Source organism: Ooceraea biroi, chromosome 5 (genome assembly GCF_003672135.1).
Source record: "Ooceraea biroi isolate clonal line C1 chromosome 5, Obir_v5.4, whole genome shotgun sequence".
Classification (NCBI taxonomy): domain Eukaryota; kingdom Metazoa; phylum Arthropoda; class Insecta; order Hymenoptera; family Formicidae; genus Ooceraea; species Ooceraea biroi.
The window spans coordinates 13,628,998-13,647,981 of record NC_039510.1 but is presented as its reverse complement, the minus strand read 5'-3'; the positions used below and the strand labels follow the sequence as shown (position 1 = coordinate 13,647,981).

Genomic DNA, 18,984 nt, shown 5'->3' with positions numbered 1-18,984 from the left:
ATATGTGTGCAGTCGCACGGATAAAGGCGACCGGCTCGTTTCGAACACGCATCACGACCACGTACAACGCGACTCGCATTGAATAATCGCGCGTGGTCCGGACGGGGTGGCCGTACGCACGTACATGCTTATCCGCGAAAACCCGGCCGGCGAGATTTTCGATAATGCGCGCGATCAACCGCCGGTGATTTGGTCGCGCGATGCCTGGCGTTGCGACTTTAGGGATCCCTGTGGATTTTCTCCTCGCGATCAGACCCGGTGTTTACGCACCGTTCGTTCAACAGTCCCGTCTTTGTTGTAATGGCGCAAAGTGCTTTGAATTCATATACACGCGTTACGCCGTTTCGTAGCGATAAATGTGATTGGCTGTTTTATCGCTGTACGTATAATTACATGATTGTGCGACTGCACGTTTCCCGGGGACTATTTTTAGACCCATTTCGCTAATACCCAGTGTTTAATTTGGTTTATATATACAGGGTGTCCGGTAACTCACGACTCAACGCTCGTGAGTGGATGAAGAGGACCGAACTGAGTGGAAAAGTCCTATACCATTTTGCAATTTTCACAATAGTTAACGAGTTATTAATTATTAAAAATCGCTGTATTAGTCCGGCCTACCGCCGAATGCAAGTGCGCGGCGAGATGCGACCGCCTAGCGATCAAAGTTGCTAGGCGCAAGAAGTTGTTTATTACAAATGGCATGCCTAGCCATTGCCACTGCGATCTCTAGGCACTCGATCGCTAGGCGGTCGCATCTCGCCGCGCGCTTGCATTCGGCGGTAGGCTGGACTAATAGCACGGTTTTTAATAATTAATAACTCGTTAACTATTGTGAAAATTGCAAAATGGTATAGGACTTTTCCACTCAGTTCAGTCCGCTTTATCCACTCACGAGCGTTGAGTCGTGAGTTACCGGACACCCTGTATATTTGTAGTAATAATGAAAATAAATATAATAAATAAATGAAATAAATGAAAAAACTATATATATATATATATATATATATATATTGTGGATTATGTACTTTATCATTAAAAGATCCATAAACGAGACGTTGATTTATTATACGAAATATGACCTATCTAGCAAAATTTCCCATATACATTCTTATTATATTATTGAACTCGTATTGATGCGTTTTAAAGAACATCACAAAATGACGTAAATTATATTGCGAAATTGTTTTCGAACTGATAAAACTGTTTCCTTTGGGAAATTGACGGAAATTTCTGAAAATTTGCATCATTTTATGAGTCGATGGAGTTATCGAATACGTCGTATGTATCGTCACATATCTGAGGAGAAACTGAAAAGCAAAGATTAAGAAATGCATTCCGAGTTGTATGCGAGCGATATGTTTAGCGAACAATAATAAATCTCTAATTAAATTCCACAATGTTACTTAGCGTTCGATTATTGTGCTTTAATCAGAGATAACGCTTCGGTCTTATTGTGAGCGTTCATTGTTCGGCACATACGAGATTACGGAGGATAATTACGATGATACGGGTTCAAAAATAGCAACGAGTTAATTTTAAAACTGATCGATGGGAAATAAAAATTATCTACCTATTTTTATTAAGTTTATCTTAAAACCGACCATAACCATAACCGTAATGAAAGAGGAATGTTGAATAAAAGGAAAAATTACTTTGCTCGATATACTGCGTATGTGCGCTAAATAAATCGATACGTATATCGATTTATTTAGCGCTACGTATAGCAAACGCAGAAAAGTCGTTTGATGCACAATTGCAAATATATTCGTTAGATTGCGAACAGACAAAAATGTCTATATTTATTACGATTAACATGTCCAAAGATATTGTTACATGTATCCCAGGCAGCACACATTGGTTTCAAAACCGTTTCATAAACGTTTTGCCGTAACGTTTCATAACCATTTTATTGAAACGTTTATTTAGGAGAAAAATGTCCAACGAAAAAACGTTAGGAGAAACGTTTCTTTTTCGGCAAAAAAACGTTTCAGAAACCATCAGAAAAATATTTATCAATTCTATATATCAGTGCCTCAAAGATAGACAGAGTTAAGTCACATTTTTGTAAAAAACTACATTTTTATATTTTATGAATTACTCTCTAAATTTCGTGTAGTGGAATCTCACTCTTTTGAAATATCGCTTCAAGTAATAGTGATCTCAAAAGTTTCAAAAGAAAAGAAGAAGAAAAGAGTATTGGATCGGTTTTCCGGATGGTTATTTATAAGGTGATAACACAAATGTTACTTGCGAGAACGTCACGTCTGGCCTGGCCATCTGTCGGTCGCTTGGTGAATCAGAGGTGGGAATCACACACACTTGTGTTGATTTTTGTCTCTTGTTCCATAATCGAGTACATTGAAACGTATGATGTAAAAATAATTAATACTCGCAAAGTAAGTAGAAATTACTATTTTTTCTATATTAATTATATAATTTCAAATCAATTTAATAAAACACATTTTTCGTTTCCGTGGAAACGTGAAAAATACGTTTTTAAAATTTAGGTCCAAAAACGGTTTCTATTTAAACCGTTTCTTAAATGGTACTTTATGTTTCTTAGACATTAGATACGTCTAAGAAACATGTATTAGGCTAACACGTGCTGCCTGGGATACTCTTGCATTTATCATGGATTTATAATTTCTTACGTAACGTAGTTTATTCTGGTTTTGTAGTGGACATTTCATGTCCAGCTGTATCCAGCGATATCCAGCTTCGACAGAAGATCCTTTTCACATATCGCGATTAAAGAGGTAACAGGAACAAATCTTCGGAAGGCCAGCAAATATTATTGTGGCTCCATCTACGTGCAACTCATGCGATTATAAAAACACGCAAGCTGTCAACTTTTCACACATGTCCCGATATGTCAGCATTATTGTCACCGACTCTTGCCAGATCTCGTCAGATCTTGCCAAGACATTTCCTGAACCCGCAGGATCACGCCAGAACTTGAAAGCTTTTGCCAAATCTTGCAAAACGTCTCGCGATCTCGCCGAACTCTGCTAAACGAGCCAGACTAAGCATTGCCAGATCTCATGAAACTTTACTAAATTTTGCCAAACGCTTATTAGGTTAGGTTTTTCGAAATTACTTTTAGAGACAGTTGAGAAAGCGACGCGAAGAAATAAAGAAATTCGAGCTTTCTTACAATTATATCGATTTCGACATTGCCAACAGTGGATTGCTATTGGCGGTTAGAAGGAAAAGGAACTATTCACTTGTTTAGCTCCAAAAATTCCACTAGAATTCCGCCTCGTAGCCAATGAAACGATCCCACTTGGAATACCGGCCTATGGCACTCGAAACACAACTCAATAACGGATAAAATTTCATTCTCAGAGACATAAATTCCACAATGAGTTTTAAATAATGCGGAGGCAAGATAGATAGAACGAAAAATTGGGAAAGCGAGTGTAGATTGCGCCACCGAGCAATCTCCTTATTCCGCGCTACGCACTCTGCTTTACCAACATAGCTGGAAGACTGCACTATCATATGTAGTGTGCCAGTGTGCTCCCGCACGTCGTCTGACGTTGTTGTGGATGTCATCTTTATTTCTCTCGTGCATGACTGCTCCTGACATCGGTCTACATTGACGCAAAGGTAAATCGCTTGATGTGACGAGCCCGATCGCGTTTCGCACCGGCGCGCGTTCGCCCCGCGCTAGATTCGCCGCGAATTTCGCGACGTGCTCCCGCGTTCGGTTGATTACAGCACTGCTCGTATCTCCGCGTTGCCTTATCCGGTAACCAGGTGATACGCGCGATATCCTCGCAAAGGAATTCGTGTTTCGCGCTGTACATGTGTGCACGTTTCAATGTGTATGCGTGCATATCGGTGCATATACCTGCATATATGCGCGTGTATGTACATATGAGATGGAAACGTAACTCACGAACCTGTCAACGGATCATGCAAATGATTGGGTAAAATACCCTTCGCGTGTACTGGAGAAACGATTCAAAATATGTAAACACGTATGCTGTAAAACTCAAAGGCTTTTGACAACGGACTTTTCTGTTTACAATCCTAGTCAAAATACATGTTTTCTTAAATTAGGAGCAGCTTGTTGCCTCTGGATGTGTGTGTGTGTGTGTTGGTGTGTGTGTGGTGTGTTGGTGTGTGATAATATATATTATTGTGTAATATGTAGATAAGATATTTTCCATACATTCCTTGAATGCTTATTAATATAAATGAGATTCTTCATGCGTTTCCTTTTGGTGTTGTATCAAACGTTTTTTGTTCATCAAAAAATCCATATTTACAAGAGACGTCAGTTTTGTAATTGTGTTACAAAATTAAAAATTTATAGTGTACAATATACATCTGTCTTGCTATTAATTTTGTTAAGTGGAAAAAATATATTTTGAAAAAATTGGATTACATATATTATAATAATTCTGATCCCTGAAGCTTACAATTTTATATAGTTATATTTCTAAAATTTCCTTTCTAAACTCGTAATTATTGCTTTAAGCTCATTGTTATCAGAAAATGGCACAGCCTATTACTGGCCATGTTCCTGAGCCAACCATGAACATGAACAGACCTAACAATAATGGACATGACAGCTACGAAATGACCGATGCTGAGCTTGCAGGCATTGAGCCTACAATAAATGATGGACCTGAGGCACGTTTATCACGATTTTTATATGTTGGAAAAGAATACCCGGATTATCAACCTGGATATTGGTTTGTGCACAATTATTTCATTGTCAAAAATGTACCGTCTATAGAAGAACTAGCTGCAACTCCAGGGAAGGAATTGGTACCGATTCTATTGATCACAAAAGTAAGTAGGTAGTACCTAGAAAGTACTCACACGATGCATCACAGGGAATTTGTTACAGCTGTTACTAAAATAAAAATATTTGTAGGCATTTGAAAGTAATCTTGTCCCTCACCCAGAGACTTTGGTGTTCGCCCTCGCTGTTTGCGGCAGACAAACCATAAGCGAGAAATTACGTCACGAAGCATTCGCCAGTGTACAAAAGATCTGTACAACAACGGAGCAATTTATTTTGTTTGTTAGATTTACCTCAAAACTTAAGAGAGAAAATGAATTGTGTTACTTAACATTTGGATGGGGCAATGGTATGAAAAAGGCCGTTAACAATTGGTACTTGTCTAAGGAGCCATTGGCCTTGGCAAAATGCGTTACGAAATATAGAAGTAGATATGGTTGGAAGCACAAAGATATCATCAAGCTATGTCATACTGTGGGCGATACTCCAGGTAAGCGTACGAAGTTGTTATTCATGAAGCAACACAAATCCACCGCTTTTTGAGATTTCTTAATCTTCGTGCGTATAAAATTTATAATTCTTTTCATTTATATTATGAACTATATCAATGTAGATAAATATGCAATTAGATTTCAAGATATTGCCAATGGCTGAGAGTTGTGTAAAAATTGCCAACCAGTCCATGACACATGAAAGTTAATGCATTACATAAATAAAAATACAAATACAAAGCCTGTAAAATAATTTATGTAAATGGATTTGCGTTATATTATGATTAAATGACTATCACTCTTAATTATTGACAACAATGTTACTTAAGCTATTAATTATTTAATAGAGAAGGCAGTAATATTGAGATACATAGTAAAAGGTCTGAGTGAAGCCAAACAATTTGCATCTGAACTAGCCGAGAATACCACTGTTGAGATTGTAATGAAATATATAGAAAATATTGAGCTCTTCAAACACTGCGAGGAGGAGACTTCCGCTGCTGCTTTATTACAAGAACTTGGGTTGTCATTGGAACATGTACCTGGACACTTGTTAAAATGCAAGAAGGTAAATATACATACAAGTGACATACGTGCCAAACATTTTGCATTCCATCAATTTTAACTGATCAAAAATTGTAATAATAAAAATATAATAACAATGAAATTATGCAATAATTAGAAAAATTTCAAGTTTTGAGAACATTTTAAAAACAGTTTTGAAAAAAACACAGAAAATTTCATCAGATTTCTCGAAAATGTTGCAACGAAAGTTTGATCAACATCTTAATTTTGATCGGCGTTTTGACGTTCGATTATTTTCTACTCAGATTTGGATCGAATTGATATCGATGATGGACATGGTTATGCTTCTGAATAACTTGCAAAGAATTAACAATCTCCGCCTGCTGAAGCCGAATGTAGCAGCGGAAAAAGTAATAGAGCTGCTGCGTAATGAAGAACTTATAGCACGCGACAAGGTTCACCCGGTGGAGATTCTCATCGCTCTCATAAATTACCAGAACTGCGGAAAGTAAGCATACGCTGTAGTAGTACGAAACTCTACGTAATTGTACTGCTCGAGATTATCAACGTGTATACATCTGTTTTTCTTTAAGACCTTTATCCTTTGAGAAACGAAGGATTCGGGAAGCAGCCAAAAAGCCCCACCAATTGCCGTTCGAGCCAAACCAGGACGTGATCTCTGCTCTAAACACGGCGTTCTACGCATCATTCTCTGTAAGCGAATATTTTACACACACACACACACATATTTGATAATTTGACTCTTTCGGACCAATGTTCCCTCTTAAATAAGATAAATAAGAATTTTCTTCGTCTCATCATCCCTATATTATCGCTACTGCTTCCAGCACCTGCAACGCACGGATCTGCGTTACTTGGTGACAATCAGTTCGAACAAAAAGACGGTAGAAGGACGCGCTTGGCAGTGCGGTAACATGCGGGGCGTTGAGGTAGGTTGTTTCATCGCGATGACGCTTGTACGCCAGGAGAGCGACGTCACCGTAGCGACGTTCAAAGACAACGAAATTCACGTGGTCGACGTCGGCAACGAGGAAACTTATGAGCAAGTTGTGAGGAAATTACGAGAAATTTCCACTGCGAATATTAAACTCAGCAAGCCGCTGTTGTGGGCTATGAAAATGAAGAAAGAGTACGACGTTTTTATCAACATAGTAGATCAGGTGTACGAAAAACATGACAGATCTCAGGAAAGCTTATCATTGTACAGAAATATGATGCAACTTCCGGACGCAAAGTGAGTTGTTTTTTTTTTTATCGTAGCATATCCCGCGGCACATCTGAACTTTTAAATGTACTCGCTTCTTTTCGCAGACTGATCAATTGTGCCGTATGCTCTTCCGCGACGTATCGTAAAACACAGTACGACAAGAATGTCCTGATAATCAACGGTTTTGATGCTACTGTACCTAAACTCATCCAAGCGTTCGTCCAGTCTTTATTTTAAATAGGAATGGAAATTACAATTTTATTGGTAAGTAACGGCGAAGATTATATATCGTATTTATGCACTTTAATATTTTTGCATTGCGCCTTTACAGGTGAAATTTCCTGAAACATCAAGAAACTTCAAGAGCTCTCGGTTGAATTGCTTTTTTTCTCTTCAAGCGATTATCTCGACGTGAAGATGAAACAGCGTGTGGCAACTTTCGAAGCTAATAGCGAGGTTACAGATTTTCCCTCCAAAATCGAGTTCGATCGACGAGTAAACGATGAGCCGGGTGTAAGTGAAGGCGGTATGGAGAGTCGTAGGGAGGAAGATTCTTTCGCAGATTACTTAAAATAGTGCCGAAATTTTTAGTATGTAAACTCTCTTTTTACCAATTCCAAATGTTCGACTTGTTCGCATATCCATGACTGAGTCAAATTATTTAATTTCGCTATATATATGTTAATTTGTTTAAGATTTAACAGTACATTTAGAACTGCAGTATATAAGTGATCGGAGATTGCTGTCGAGAATGTAATGAAAGCGATCATGTGTTATTATCAACCTGTATCAGTGACACAGTAAGGTATTCCAAATCTTACGCACGATTTGTTAACAGCAAATTCCTGAATTTATTTAGAGAAACAAAATCTTAATATGGAAATATCAAGATTAATATAATATTGTATTAAATGTTTTAAATCGATTTTTGAAAGAAATATTTTAAAATTAAAACCCGCTCTTGTAAAATTTGCGAACTCAGGCACGTTACATTGCACAATAATAAAGATTGCTTTTGGATCGTTCTAAAGCAATTTATTGATTAATTGTGCAGAGTACTATATATAATGTCGTTTTCTAAAAATTATTGTAATCTCGATATTGTCTGGAGTTTTGCCTCCGAATAATTTCAAGAACTTAGTATTAATTGCGCGAGATTTGGAGTACCACGTATATATTTTCTAAATTTCTATTAGTTTTAGAAAAAAGCTGTATAGCATTTTTATTATGTTTTTTTTTAATTGGCATATCGAAAATCAGGTATGTTTTTATTCCAAGTTGGAGTTTTAACACTATTTATATTTCAGATTTATTTATAATTCAGAATTTAATCAAGATTAAAATAATTCAGATTTTATTTTGATTAATAAAAATTTTGATGCGCATATTGCATCAATCCGGTGATGTAAGCAATATATAGATTAATTCACGGACCATTTTTTAATTAAACTATTGCACATGAAACTTCTTTATATTAACTTTTGAACAATCGTGTAAATATTTAAACAACAAAATTTCTTTTATTTTTTATAAGTATTTTTTATAGAAAAATTTACAAGTTTTCTTATTTATTAAATAAGTTTGAAACTTATTATAGTTTGTTGAAGATCCAAAAGTTATTATAGTTGAAAATATTATATCTATACGTATATTAGTTAACATTTTTTCCATATTGTCATTTATTGCATTTAAAGTGAGATTTTCATCATACAATTATCTGAAGCAGTTACATCTGATGCTGAAAAAATGGTTTTGCCATTTGCGGAAATTTAATAAAAAAACTCCGATGTTTCATGTGCAATTGCGTAATAATCTTGATTTTGAAACTAGAGAAAAAGAAAAGTACAATTCAATAGTTCTATGTTTCGATAGTTCATTATCTGAGATACACTACGCAGCGAAAAATTAGAATAAGACTGCATAGCGGATACGTCGGATAAGCGTATCTCAAGTAAACGTATGGTGCATTTTTTGACTAATGATAAAGAGAAAATCTTACTCTAATACAAATTTATATTGCTTGCTTGTTTCTCCTGGTTAGCGGTGATGCTTTTTCGTAATAACGTATAGATAACGTGATCTTATTAAAAAGTGACACGCTTCTGGGACCGGTGCGCTTCTGGACGGTTAAATAATAATCTAAAATAAGCAAAAACGAAAAAAAAAAAGAAAGGAAAGCGGAAGACGGTGAACATAGAAACGTTGAAAATTCTCCCACTGTGATATGCATTTAGCCCCAAAGAGTTATAGACTTACATTAGTATAATTTTACTGTTACTGTCTCATATTTGCCATATCCAAAGTAAACGCGAGAGACAAATACTAAATACATTATAATACTGTGATACGAGATACATTGTTGTTGTTCAAACTAGGGAAATGCTATTTAAGCGACATGGCCAGAAGCGCACTGCGTTTACTATTTGTTAAATTAGTCTGTACGCGACTTAGCGCGTAAACCTTTCTGTTGAACGTTTTGTATCATATCTGGAAAACGCAAGCTTTCGATCCGCGGATTAACGTCTTATTTTCTCGTTTCGCGGAACCATGAGACCACGATAGCAAATTTATCTTTACGCATACATACACATGCATACTGCTAAAAAGTACAGCGTGGATGAACTCTCAGGACTTTGAAACAAATTTGAGCGAAGTGCTTAACTTAACTGTTCACCTGTTCTTTGCGGCTGTTCGTTGTGGTAATTCGTGGATCGAAAGTTATTATCGCAAATTCTACTTCGATAGATGGTGTTCTGAAAAGAGTAATATAAGTAAACTATTCTTTAAACAATCTATACTCTAATCTATATACTTCTAATGAAAATAAAGTCGAGCTAGTTAATACAAAAAAAACTAAAGCCAATTTTTACGGCAAATTACAGAGCGACAAGAATTAAATTTTTTATTATTCATTGTTAAAACAGTTTTATTGAATAAATTTAATAAATATTCAAGAGGGTTGATCAGCGATGAATTAAATTTCCTTAAAGATAAATGAAACCAGAATACTCGATATTTATTAAAAAGGATACAGGAAATTGATATATCCTAAAATTGATATTCCCTACGCAGGCATCGTGCTTTATAAAAGAGGTAATACAGCGTTTTATCGGCATAAATTATTCTTAAGGATTATAAACTTCTCGAACAAAAATTTATACGTACAATTACACACGTACACACATACACACGGACACACAAGTCGCGGTTGCGCGTGCATAACGCCTTACAAAGATTTTTGTATAAATTATAATTTAGGCAGGTAAAATGAGATATCTGTTTAGACTGGATTATTTCTAATTATACGCGACACATTTCGACACGTGCATTGCGCATATAGAAATTATTTATATACTCATTGCACACATTGGCGTCTAAATTGTTCGATGTTAGATAAAATTCTAGTGCAACATTTTTTACGAGAAAAATTTTCGATTCAAGGATAAAACTTTTTTTGAGAAAGGAAATGTCTAGTTACTAAGTAACAGTTTAAGTATATATACACATATAAAATTATAGCATATATGTATATATATGCTACAATCATATTAGTAGCTTAATGTATTCGCTGGCATTAGAAAATAGGCATTATAAGTATCTATATGTACGGAAGTGTATTGCGAGCGGAGAGAATTCGTCTGAATTCATCTGGTCTGAAAGTCCTTTCCTACAAATGTTCACACACAATTGAATTATCAGTTTCGACATAAACTGAATTGTACAATTGTCAATTTTATATAATTTTATGTATTTTATGTATAATAGGTTTTTTTTATTTACATAGTGAGTACGAAAACTATAATACAATATCATAATATTAAATATAGCTGTCAGATATTAAACTGTCTGAGATCGTTCAGGAATACTTGAGAAACGCTCTAGAATCAGAATCCTTTTCGCTTGCGATGCGCACAGGTATATGTATTCATTAATTATTATATAAGAATACGTCCGAGGTATGATGTAGATTGGTATATGAAAGAGAGAAGGAAAGCTTTACGAAATAAGTACAGCTAGGATCTGGAGGGAACCACTTCTTTATGCTGTCGTTTCACGGTTCATTGAGTTCAGGATGTGCTGTATAGCTGAAAAAAAAGAAACAAGAAGGAAGATACACAATATGTTGAAAGTGTTCATGCTAGACGAAGAAAGGAAGGAAATACCTACCGCATAAGGAAATATGGAAAATAAAAATTCCACATATAGCTAGTTAAATGGAGAGAGGAGGATGTAACGGGAAATCGAGAAATTCGTAGGACGTTTGTGGCACCAAGTGCGACATTACGGTTCTCGGTCGCGCTACATTCTTGCACTTCACCAAGAGGGGACAAAAAATTAGCTTCCTTGCCGAAAACGATCCTCCGAAGTTCCGAATTGACTATTGCTTTCGACCAGGAAGCGCAAACGTATTTATTATTAGTACTCATTAGTATTTGACGCGCCACTGGGTATATTGGATTATTATTACTGCTTCAGAGCAAGTGTCAATTAATCCTGAATCTGCATAGGATTAAGAGCTGCAAAAGTATTGCGTTTATTTAGTGACATTTTTCAATTTATTAAATCACCAGTGTTACTCGTGACAACAACATAACAAATTTGTGTTAATTCCATGTACCTTCAATTGTCAAATAATTGTAATTCAAATAATTGGGAACAATATCAATAGCATGCAAGTCTCTCTTCCTTGGAAATAGAATAATTTCGCTCATATGTGATTAACTAATCGTTAAACAACTATTATTTTTCATGTTTTGAACATTTTTTGCTGTCTTTTTAGTCATTATCATATGCAGATTTATGATTAAATATGCATTACGAAATGGCGCTATGTCTCTTAATATTATATGCACACCTGAGACAAAACTTATAATTCCATAATTAGTACATTGTCGCTTCAACGATCTAATAGAAACTAGAGAAAGTGCTCAATGCCTGTTACTCGAAGTTTTCGAAGCAAATGCCAAAATACGAAAAAAGGAAAGAAATAGAACACGAAGAACGGAACAATTATTTAATCCTACATGTACAAAAACCGCAATGAAATACCTCGTTACTTGTTCACAATGTAAAATAGTAAAAGCGAATTGTACTAACTCTGCGAGTTACGGCAAAAATTGTTCTGGTTCGTGATTCACGCACTGAACGCCTATCTGTTTTGGCCTTACTTTTTTACATATGGGAAATCTGTAAAGGCGTAGTGTGAACCGATTCATAGACAAATAATACCGTTCACTTACTGCTGGCCGTTTGATGGATTTATGTTTGCGGACATCCGAGAGAATTTTGAGATTTTTAAAGAATACCTTGTGATTCCTCATAATGCACTGTGATCCAAAAATTATTAACGCGAACGTTAGATAAAATTGATATTTTTGCGGCCAGTACTCAGTTCCTTCCCATACTGTAAAAGGGATTAATATTACAAGTAATAAGAAACTTTGGAAAATCTCTATAAAAATCTTAAAATTCTCTTGAATGTCTACATATTTATATACTAATCGCAGCGCTTGAAATTATATCGTTGCAGATTGATTTCTCAGCGCTTTCGTTAAGGATAGTATTATTATGTAGATTATACCCGATATTACTCGGTAATTTATGATACATATATATCGGAATTTACAGAAATCGAACTAAGAAAAATTATCACGTATAAATTACAGAAATCGAACTAAAAACAATTATCACGTATAAATTGTGGAAAAAGTTTCGACCCTGCAATTATTTGGTATTTTTATTTTTTAATACGTTGAAAGAAACTAAGAAACCTTTGGCAATATGCAAGAATCTGCAAACTTTCAAATGTCACGATATTTTATATGTATATTTATTATAATAGAAACAAGAATAATAAAGTTTAGCAAAACATAATGTCACAAATATCAATTATTACAAATAATTAATCAATCATCACAAATACATCACAAGTATCAATAATTATCTCAAAATTATGTTTTTGTAATAAAATATTGAATGTGATGATTATTTCTTGAAATCAAATTTTCATCAGTGTATCACAAAATTGACTTCGATAAAACAGAAATAATTAGAGACGAGCAACATCTTTTTTCCTTGTAAATTCTTTTCAAATCTTTTCCAAAATTGGGAAACTTTTCCAATGTAATTTTTCCCTTATACATACACATATATGTGCATAGAAAGTATCGGTTGCATTGATTTCGATATTTTCATGCCAAAATAAATTAATGAAACATTTAAGTCTCAACGATTGAATTATTCTGTATAAACCAATACAAGAAAAAGTTCCACCGAAAAGCGAATTGTATTATTAGTATTATCATCATCGTTAACAATCATATTCCAACATATAATAGGCAAATAAAGATATTATAAGAGACTTGATTATATCTAACAATTCTGTACTATTTTTCTGTTACAGAACTGGATCTTTAAATAAACTTAGTAAAATTCAGAATAACCTTGTGTCATTACAACCGTGATTATATATCCACAATGTATTAAAAAATATTTAAAATTTATAATAAATTCAAATACTTTTGAAACCTCTCACGATTGTTTCTGAGATATTGATGTTGTATGAAAATCGAAGAATTGTGCTGTCTGGAACGTGGAAAAATTCCTCCAAAAATCAGCAGGTACAATTTACTGAAAAAATCTTTATTCTTGCGAATACAGTTACATATAGCAGTCACACACGTTAACTCGGCTACATTGTACACAGTACAAATGTAACTCAGTGTGGCAGTATACGAGTTACAAGGCCACGCATACTTGCGCACATCATTCATTCTCTTTCAGTCGTACATGGGCATATCTCGCGAACAAATCTTCAATACGCTTTACTCCGCGCAATTAACCGATTATTCGATCATTACACTTAATGGAACATATAAAACAATTCAAAATAAATTAACGACGCAATGGAGAGGGTAATTATGTGTGTGTATATATATGTGTGTGTATATATATATGTGTGTTATGTGTGTGTGTCACAGGGTGGAACCAGAAGAGCGTCGGAAAGATCCCTCCCTGACCTGTCTCGTTAGCTGATTCTTTCATCAAGAGGGTTGAGATGACACATTCCTCCTGGACAAACGTGATGTAGAACAGCCGATGATGATTACAATTGATTGCTACATTGGCAACGTGTTAATGCAAGATTTGTCAGACGAGTCCCGGCAATCGAGTAAATTACGAATAAAACGAAAGTAAATGTTTCAAGAATCACTTATGAACTATCTGTTGCACTGAAATACCTTAGTTTCGTTAAGGTCTCGTCTTATCGTGATTTAATCGAACGCAGGACGCTTTTTCCAGACACACACCTAATTGCCCGAGCGACTGGCTTGTATAAGACAGCTTTTTGTGGCTAAAGAAAATGCGAGAAAACGCTGAACCTATTAAAAAATTAATAATATATTTATACATACATATATATATTAACCAGAATATATATATATATATATATCTCTAACGTATCCTCTTCTAAGCGCAACTATGAAATGTGTTCGAAAAACCTGCCAACTTTTCGATTTGCCTTTCCTCGCACTTTCCTCAAATATACATAGACTTAACGACGAAAACTTACGTCCTCGCCGTACATTTAATTGCAAGTACTTTCCTTAACCTAGGTCTTAAATTTACAGATAATGTATATATTTATATAACGCTACATATTGTCTAAGTAAAACTTAGACCCTCAAAAGCCACCCTCAGTTAAATGTACGGCACGAACGTGACTCCGCGAGTGTTGAGTTTCGCTTAAGCCTCTCGTGATACATCGACGTGACACTTCTATAAGGTATTTGCTCGGGGAGGCGAGTAATCAGTCTGTACCGCGAGCCGAAACGGGCGGATTGCTGGCTCGCAGTTAAAGCTCGTCCTTGAGATCTTCCTCGTCACCACCGGTGGGCGGAACGCCGCCGCCCGCGCCCTGATACAGTTTCGCAATGATCGGCTGCACGATGTCGGTGAGCTCCTTCTTTTGCTTTTTGTACTCCTCCGGTTCGGTGTCCTGATTGTCCTCCAGCCACTTGATCTTCTCCTCGATCGCCTCCTCCATCGTGGTCTTGTCCGCGTCGCTCACCTTCGAGCCGAGCTTCTCCTTGTCGGCCAGCTGGTTCTTGAGCGAGTACGCGTACGACTCGAGGTCGTTGCGCGCCTCCACGCGCTCCTTCAGCTTCTTGTCGTCGTCAGCGAACTTCTCCGCGTCCTTGATCATCCGTTCGATGTCATCAGGCGTCAGACGGTTCTGATCGTTTGTGATAACGATCTTTTCGCGGTTGCCGGTGCCCTTATCCTCGGCCGACACTTGCAGGATACCATTCGCATCGATTTCGAAGGTGACCTCGATCTGCGGTATGCCGCGCGGCGCCGGTGGAATGCCGGTCAGATCAAACTTGCCGAGCAAATGGTTGTCCTTGGTCATCGGACGCTCGCCCTCGTACACTTGAATCGTGACGGTGTGCTGGCTGTCGGAGGCCGTGGAGAAGATCTGCGATTTTTTCGTCGGAATAACGGTGTTTCTGTAGAAATAAATGAGAGAATTAGATTGATTGGATAATCGCGAGTACACAAATTTAACAATATCTCAGAAGAAAAGTTTGCAAATCTAAATCAAACTGGATAATTCATGAAAAGTGACATTTTACAAGATATATTTAACATAGATAATTATATATGATTTTAAATGGATCTTAATCTGAAAGATTACAACACATTTCTTATATTTATTAAGTGATTCCTGTCTAATACAGGACATTCTGTATTTAATATTGTATATTTACCTTGGAATAAGTTTCGTCATCACACCGCCAACAGTCTCGATTCCCAAGGTGAGGGGATTAACGTCGAGAAGTACAATGGCATCAGTATCTTGCTCTCCGGACAGTACACCGGCTTGTACAGCGGCACCGTAAGCAACAGCCTCGTCGGGATTAATACCCCGTGACGGTTCCTTGCCACCGAAGAACTCCTTGACCAATTGCTGAACCTTCGGGATCCTGGTTGAACCACCAACCAGGACAATCTCGTCCACGTCTTTTTTGCTCATGTCGGAATCTTCCAAGACTTTCTGCACAGGCTTCAATGTGCTGCGGAAGAGATCCATGTTCAGCTCCTCGAATTTCGCACGGGTCAGCGTCTCGGAGAAGTCCTCGCCCTCGAAGAACGATTCGATTTCGATTCTGACCTGTAACATTATTGGAAATATATTAGAACGAAGAGAATTCACTGAATTGATGAGGAATTATAAAATATTATAAATAAGGTTCCGAAAAGCTTTTCCATAAAAGCTACAAGTTGATTGGCCACACATTTCTCGGATCGAGATCTCGAATCGATTTTTAGCATCGTGGACACAAGGCTTAAGCGAGCATAAAAATAATCCACACACCTGATGGCTAGCGCTGAGCGCTCGTTTCGCCTTTTCGACTTCACGACGCAGTTTCTGCACAGCTCGGTTGTCCTTGCGGATATCCTTGCCCTTCTTCTTCTTGTACAGCTTGATGAAATGATCCATCACACGCTGGTCGAAGTCCTCACCTCCCAGATGCGTGTCACCGTTAGTAGCAACGACTTCAAACACACCGTTATCAATGGTGAGCAGACTGACGTCAAAGGTGCCACCGCCCAGGTCAAACACCAGCACGTTCTTCTCGCCGTCCTTCTTGTCCAAACCGTACGCGATCGCGGCAGCGGTCGGTTCGTTGATGATTCTCATCACGATCAGGCCAGAGATCGTTCCGGCATCCTTAGTCGCCTGCATCGAGAAGAGAAGTTACGAACATCAAAACTATCACGCTTATGAATACGATGCAATCAGGATAAAATATTTTACGGAACGTAGAGCTCCTGCGTCTTACCTGTCGTTGCGCATCGTTGAAGTACGCCGGCACGGTGACTACTGCATGGGTGACCTTCTTACCCAGATAGGCCTCGGCGGTTTCCTTCATCTTGCCCAGCACCATAGCGGAGATCTCCTCGGGTGCAAAGACCTTCATTCCTTGATTAGTCTCGACCTTGATGTGCGGCTTGTTGTTCTTCTCAATAACGGAGAACGGGAAGAATTTGACATCGTGCTGCACGGTGGGGTCCATCCATTCGCGGCCGATCAGTCGTTTCGCGTCGAACACGGTGTTCTCCGGATTCGTCGTGAGCTGGTTCTTAGCGGCATCGCCAATCAGCCGCTCGCCGTCAGTGGTAAACGCCACGTAGGACGGCGTGATTCGGTTACCCTGATCGTTGGCTATGATCTCCACACGGCCATTCTTGTAAACGCCGACACTGAGAGACAGAACACGAAGCGTCGAGATAATTTATTCGTGCATAAGGACTGTGAATCGAATTCTGTCTCGGAGAATGTAGATCATCGTGACAATGCGTACTCACCAGGAGTATGTTGTACCCAGATCAATTCCTATCACCGTACCAATGTCCTCCTTTTCCTTATCCTCCTTCGCAATCGTGGCGGCTGCAAGCAGCCCCACTATCAGTAGAGCTTTGGCTCCCTTCATCTTCTGTTTTCTATGAAACTAACCTATAAATTAAGGTAATTATTAATACAGAGCCTATTTATTTACTTCTTAAAAAAATGAGATAAAATGTGAATTTTTCTATTTGTATGTTATAAATTTACATATGAAACAAAACTGACATAAAACTGACAATTCTTATAATTTAATAAAAATATAGGTATCAGTGTGACACATTTATAAAAGATTTTGAGAATGATTTGCTGTCTTTATTAATTTCTCATTCTGTCATTTTAGATATTGAAATTATTAAATATTATATCTAATTTTTACATATTAATGATTAATGGCCGAATGTGATATCAAATTAATTATTCATAAACTATAACTTTTCGCATAATTTTTTTACTTGTCCAATAATAATAAATTTACGGAAGCGTGGCCTCTTGTTAGAAAAAAACTGCTAGAAAAAGTCTCATATAATTACGTATTATCTGTGTTTGTCGTATATCATTAGGCACATATCAACCATATTTAGACTTTGTCTTCACGCATTTAGTGCTCTACATCTGTTACCAAGCAAACTATATCCCTAATTTTCAAAAGGTTCCTCAACTTACACGATATCCGTTAACTTATTCGATGCAATAGCCACGAATTAACAAGGAATTAATAATGTTCAACGTATCAGCTTGTAGATCTCAGCCGGGCCGGATTTCGGGCTCTTCGAGATAGATAACACGTCATCTCTTTCGAGTTTTCAACATACTTCAACCTTGAAGCCGATTAAACTCGGCGAGCCAACATTTTCGTGATACATGTACGGATTGCGGATACGCGGAAACTTCCACGAGCTTCGAGATGTATCGAGCGACTCACCGTTCAACGTGGCAGAGGGCTCGCGATCTCCGCACGTAAAAAGAGGTAAGAAAACAATCTGGATTATTTTCATCGCCGAACGAGCGAAATTACGCGCGACAATGACGAGAGACCGTCGCCAGTTCGCGTCAGGTGCAGCTGACGGCTGTAATCGACAGCGAAATGACACGAGACGTTCGACATCGTCGATTAGACAGAATTCCCGTTTGACGAGGGTGATCGAATTCCGGTCCGCACGAATTCTCCGTAGCCTGATGGAACGGTACTTTCCGCCGCGAACAGATTTGATGCGAGAGGATTAACGTGATACTCGAGGACCGAGGTTCACTTACCAGGCGAATGCGTGCCGTCAATTTTCTCAATAAACGTTCCTCCGATCGCGAACGAATACTCCCAATTCCTCGAACGGTGCAACGATGACTGCTGTCGGCATCGGACTCGGGGGCCGGGATATTAACGGGACCGATACGTCGTGGCCAGCGCCGATTGGCGGGACGCGTTCGGCCTGGCGGACAGCGGTCACCGCGATTGGCCACCAAGCACAGATTTGGCTGCAGCGTATTGGCCCACGTCATGACTGCCTACTTTCAGAATACCCGTCCGCCGCGACGATTCGTCAGCGGCTGATTAGATACGACGGGCGGA

General features: G+C 37.7%; 2 protein-coding genes and 1 long non-coding RNA gene across 4 annotated transcripts; 1 reads left to right on the top strand and 2 right to left on the bottom strand.

Moving 5' to 3' along the window:
• Nucleotides 1-1,048: 1,048 nt before the first annotated feature.
• LOC105280938 lies at nucleotides 1,049-3,420 on the bottom strand. The gene is made up of 2 exons (XR_894204.2): nucleotides 2,655-3,420; nucleotides 1,049-1,310 (listed from the first exon to the last, which is right to left on the bottom strand). It is a non-coding gene; the product is annotated as an uncharacterized LOC105280938 (long non-coding RNA).
• Nucleotides 3,421-3,503: 83 nt separating this feature from the next.
• Nucleotides 3,504-13,439, top strand: LOC105280937 (60 kDa SS-A/Ro ribonucleoprotein). 2 transcript variants are annotated; one of them, XM_011341818.3, is made up of 9 exons: nucleotides 3,504-3,612; nucleotides 4,490-4,806; nucleotides 4,892-5,249; nucleotides 5,598-5,818; nucleotides 6,081-6,283; nucleotides 6,369-6,489; nucleotides 6,624-7,030; nucleotides 7,108-7,267; nucleotides 7,335-13,439. In XM_011341818.3, the coding sequence occupies exons 2-8, from the start codon at nucleotides 4,507-4,509 to the stop codon at nucleotides 7,238-7,240; spliced, it is 1,743 nt and encodes a 580-aa protein (XP_011340120.1). In that variant the 5' UTR covers nucleotides 3,504-3,612; nucleotides 4,490-4,506; the 3' UTR covers nucleotides 7,241-7,267; nucleotides 7,335-13,439. The 2 variants fall into 2 exon arrangements, with proteins under 2 accessions (XP_011340120.1, XP_026825742.1); XM_026969941.1 differs by lacking the exon at nucleotides 7,335-13,439 and having other exon boundaries at nucleotides 3,514-3,612; nucleotides 4,504-4,806; nucleotides 7,108-7,247.
• A 185-nt stretch (nucleotides 13,440-13,624) lies between these two features.
• Nucleotides 13,625-18,812, bottom strand: LOC105280944 (endoplasmic reticulum chaperone BiP). Its single transcript, XM_011341821.3, has 6 exons — nucleotides 18,672-18,812; nucleotides 17,378-17,525; nucleotides 16,852-17,272; nucleotides 16,383-16,748; nucleotides 15,775-16,178; nucleotides 13,625-15,513 (listed from the first exon to the last, which is right to left on the bottom strand). The coding sequence occupies exons 2-6, from the start codon at nucleotides 17,500-17,502 to the stop codon at nucleotides 14,859-14,861; spliced, it is 1,971 nt and encodes a 656-aa protein (XP_011340123.1). The 5' UTR covers nucleotides 17,503-17,525; nucleotides 18,672-18,812; the 3' UTR covers nucleotides 13,625-14,858.
• Nucleotides 18,813-18,984: the final 172 nt, after the last annotated feature.

What these genes read in the sequence shown, in the direction of transcription:
- LOC105280937 (XM_011341818.3), top strand. Translation starts at nt 4,507, where the DNA reads ATGGCACAGCCTATTACTGGCCATGTTCCTGAGCCAACCATGAACATG. An exon ending in CGATTCTATTGATCACAAAA is followed by an intron (nt 4,807 to 4,891) that starts GTAAGTAGGTAG and finishes AAATATTTGTAG; the next exon opens with GCATTTGAAAGTAATCTTGT. An exon ending in TACTGTGGGCGATACTCCAG is followed by an intron (nt 5,250 to 5,597) that starts GTAAGCGTACGA and finishes ATTATTTAATAG; the next exon opens with AGAAGGCAGTAATATTGAGA.
- LOC105280944 (XM_011341821.3), bottom strand. Translation starts at nt 17,502, where the DNA reads ATGAAGGGAGCCAAAGCTCTACTGATAGTGGGGCTGCTTGCAGCCGCC. An exon ending in TCAACGATGCGCAACGACAG is followed by an intron (nt 16,749 to 16,851) that starts GTAAGACGCAGG and finishes TTCTCGATGCAG; the next exon opens with GCGACTAAGGATGCCGGAAC. An exon ending in ATGACGAAACTTATTCCAAG is followed by an intron (nt 15,514 to 15,774) that starts GTAAATATACAA and finishes TTATTTCTACAG; the next exon opens with AAACACCGTTATTCCGACGA.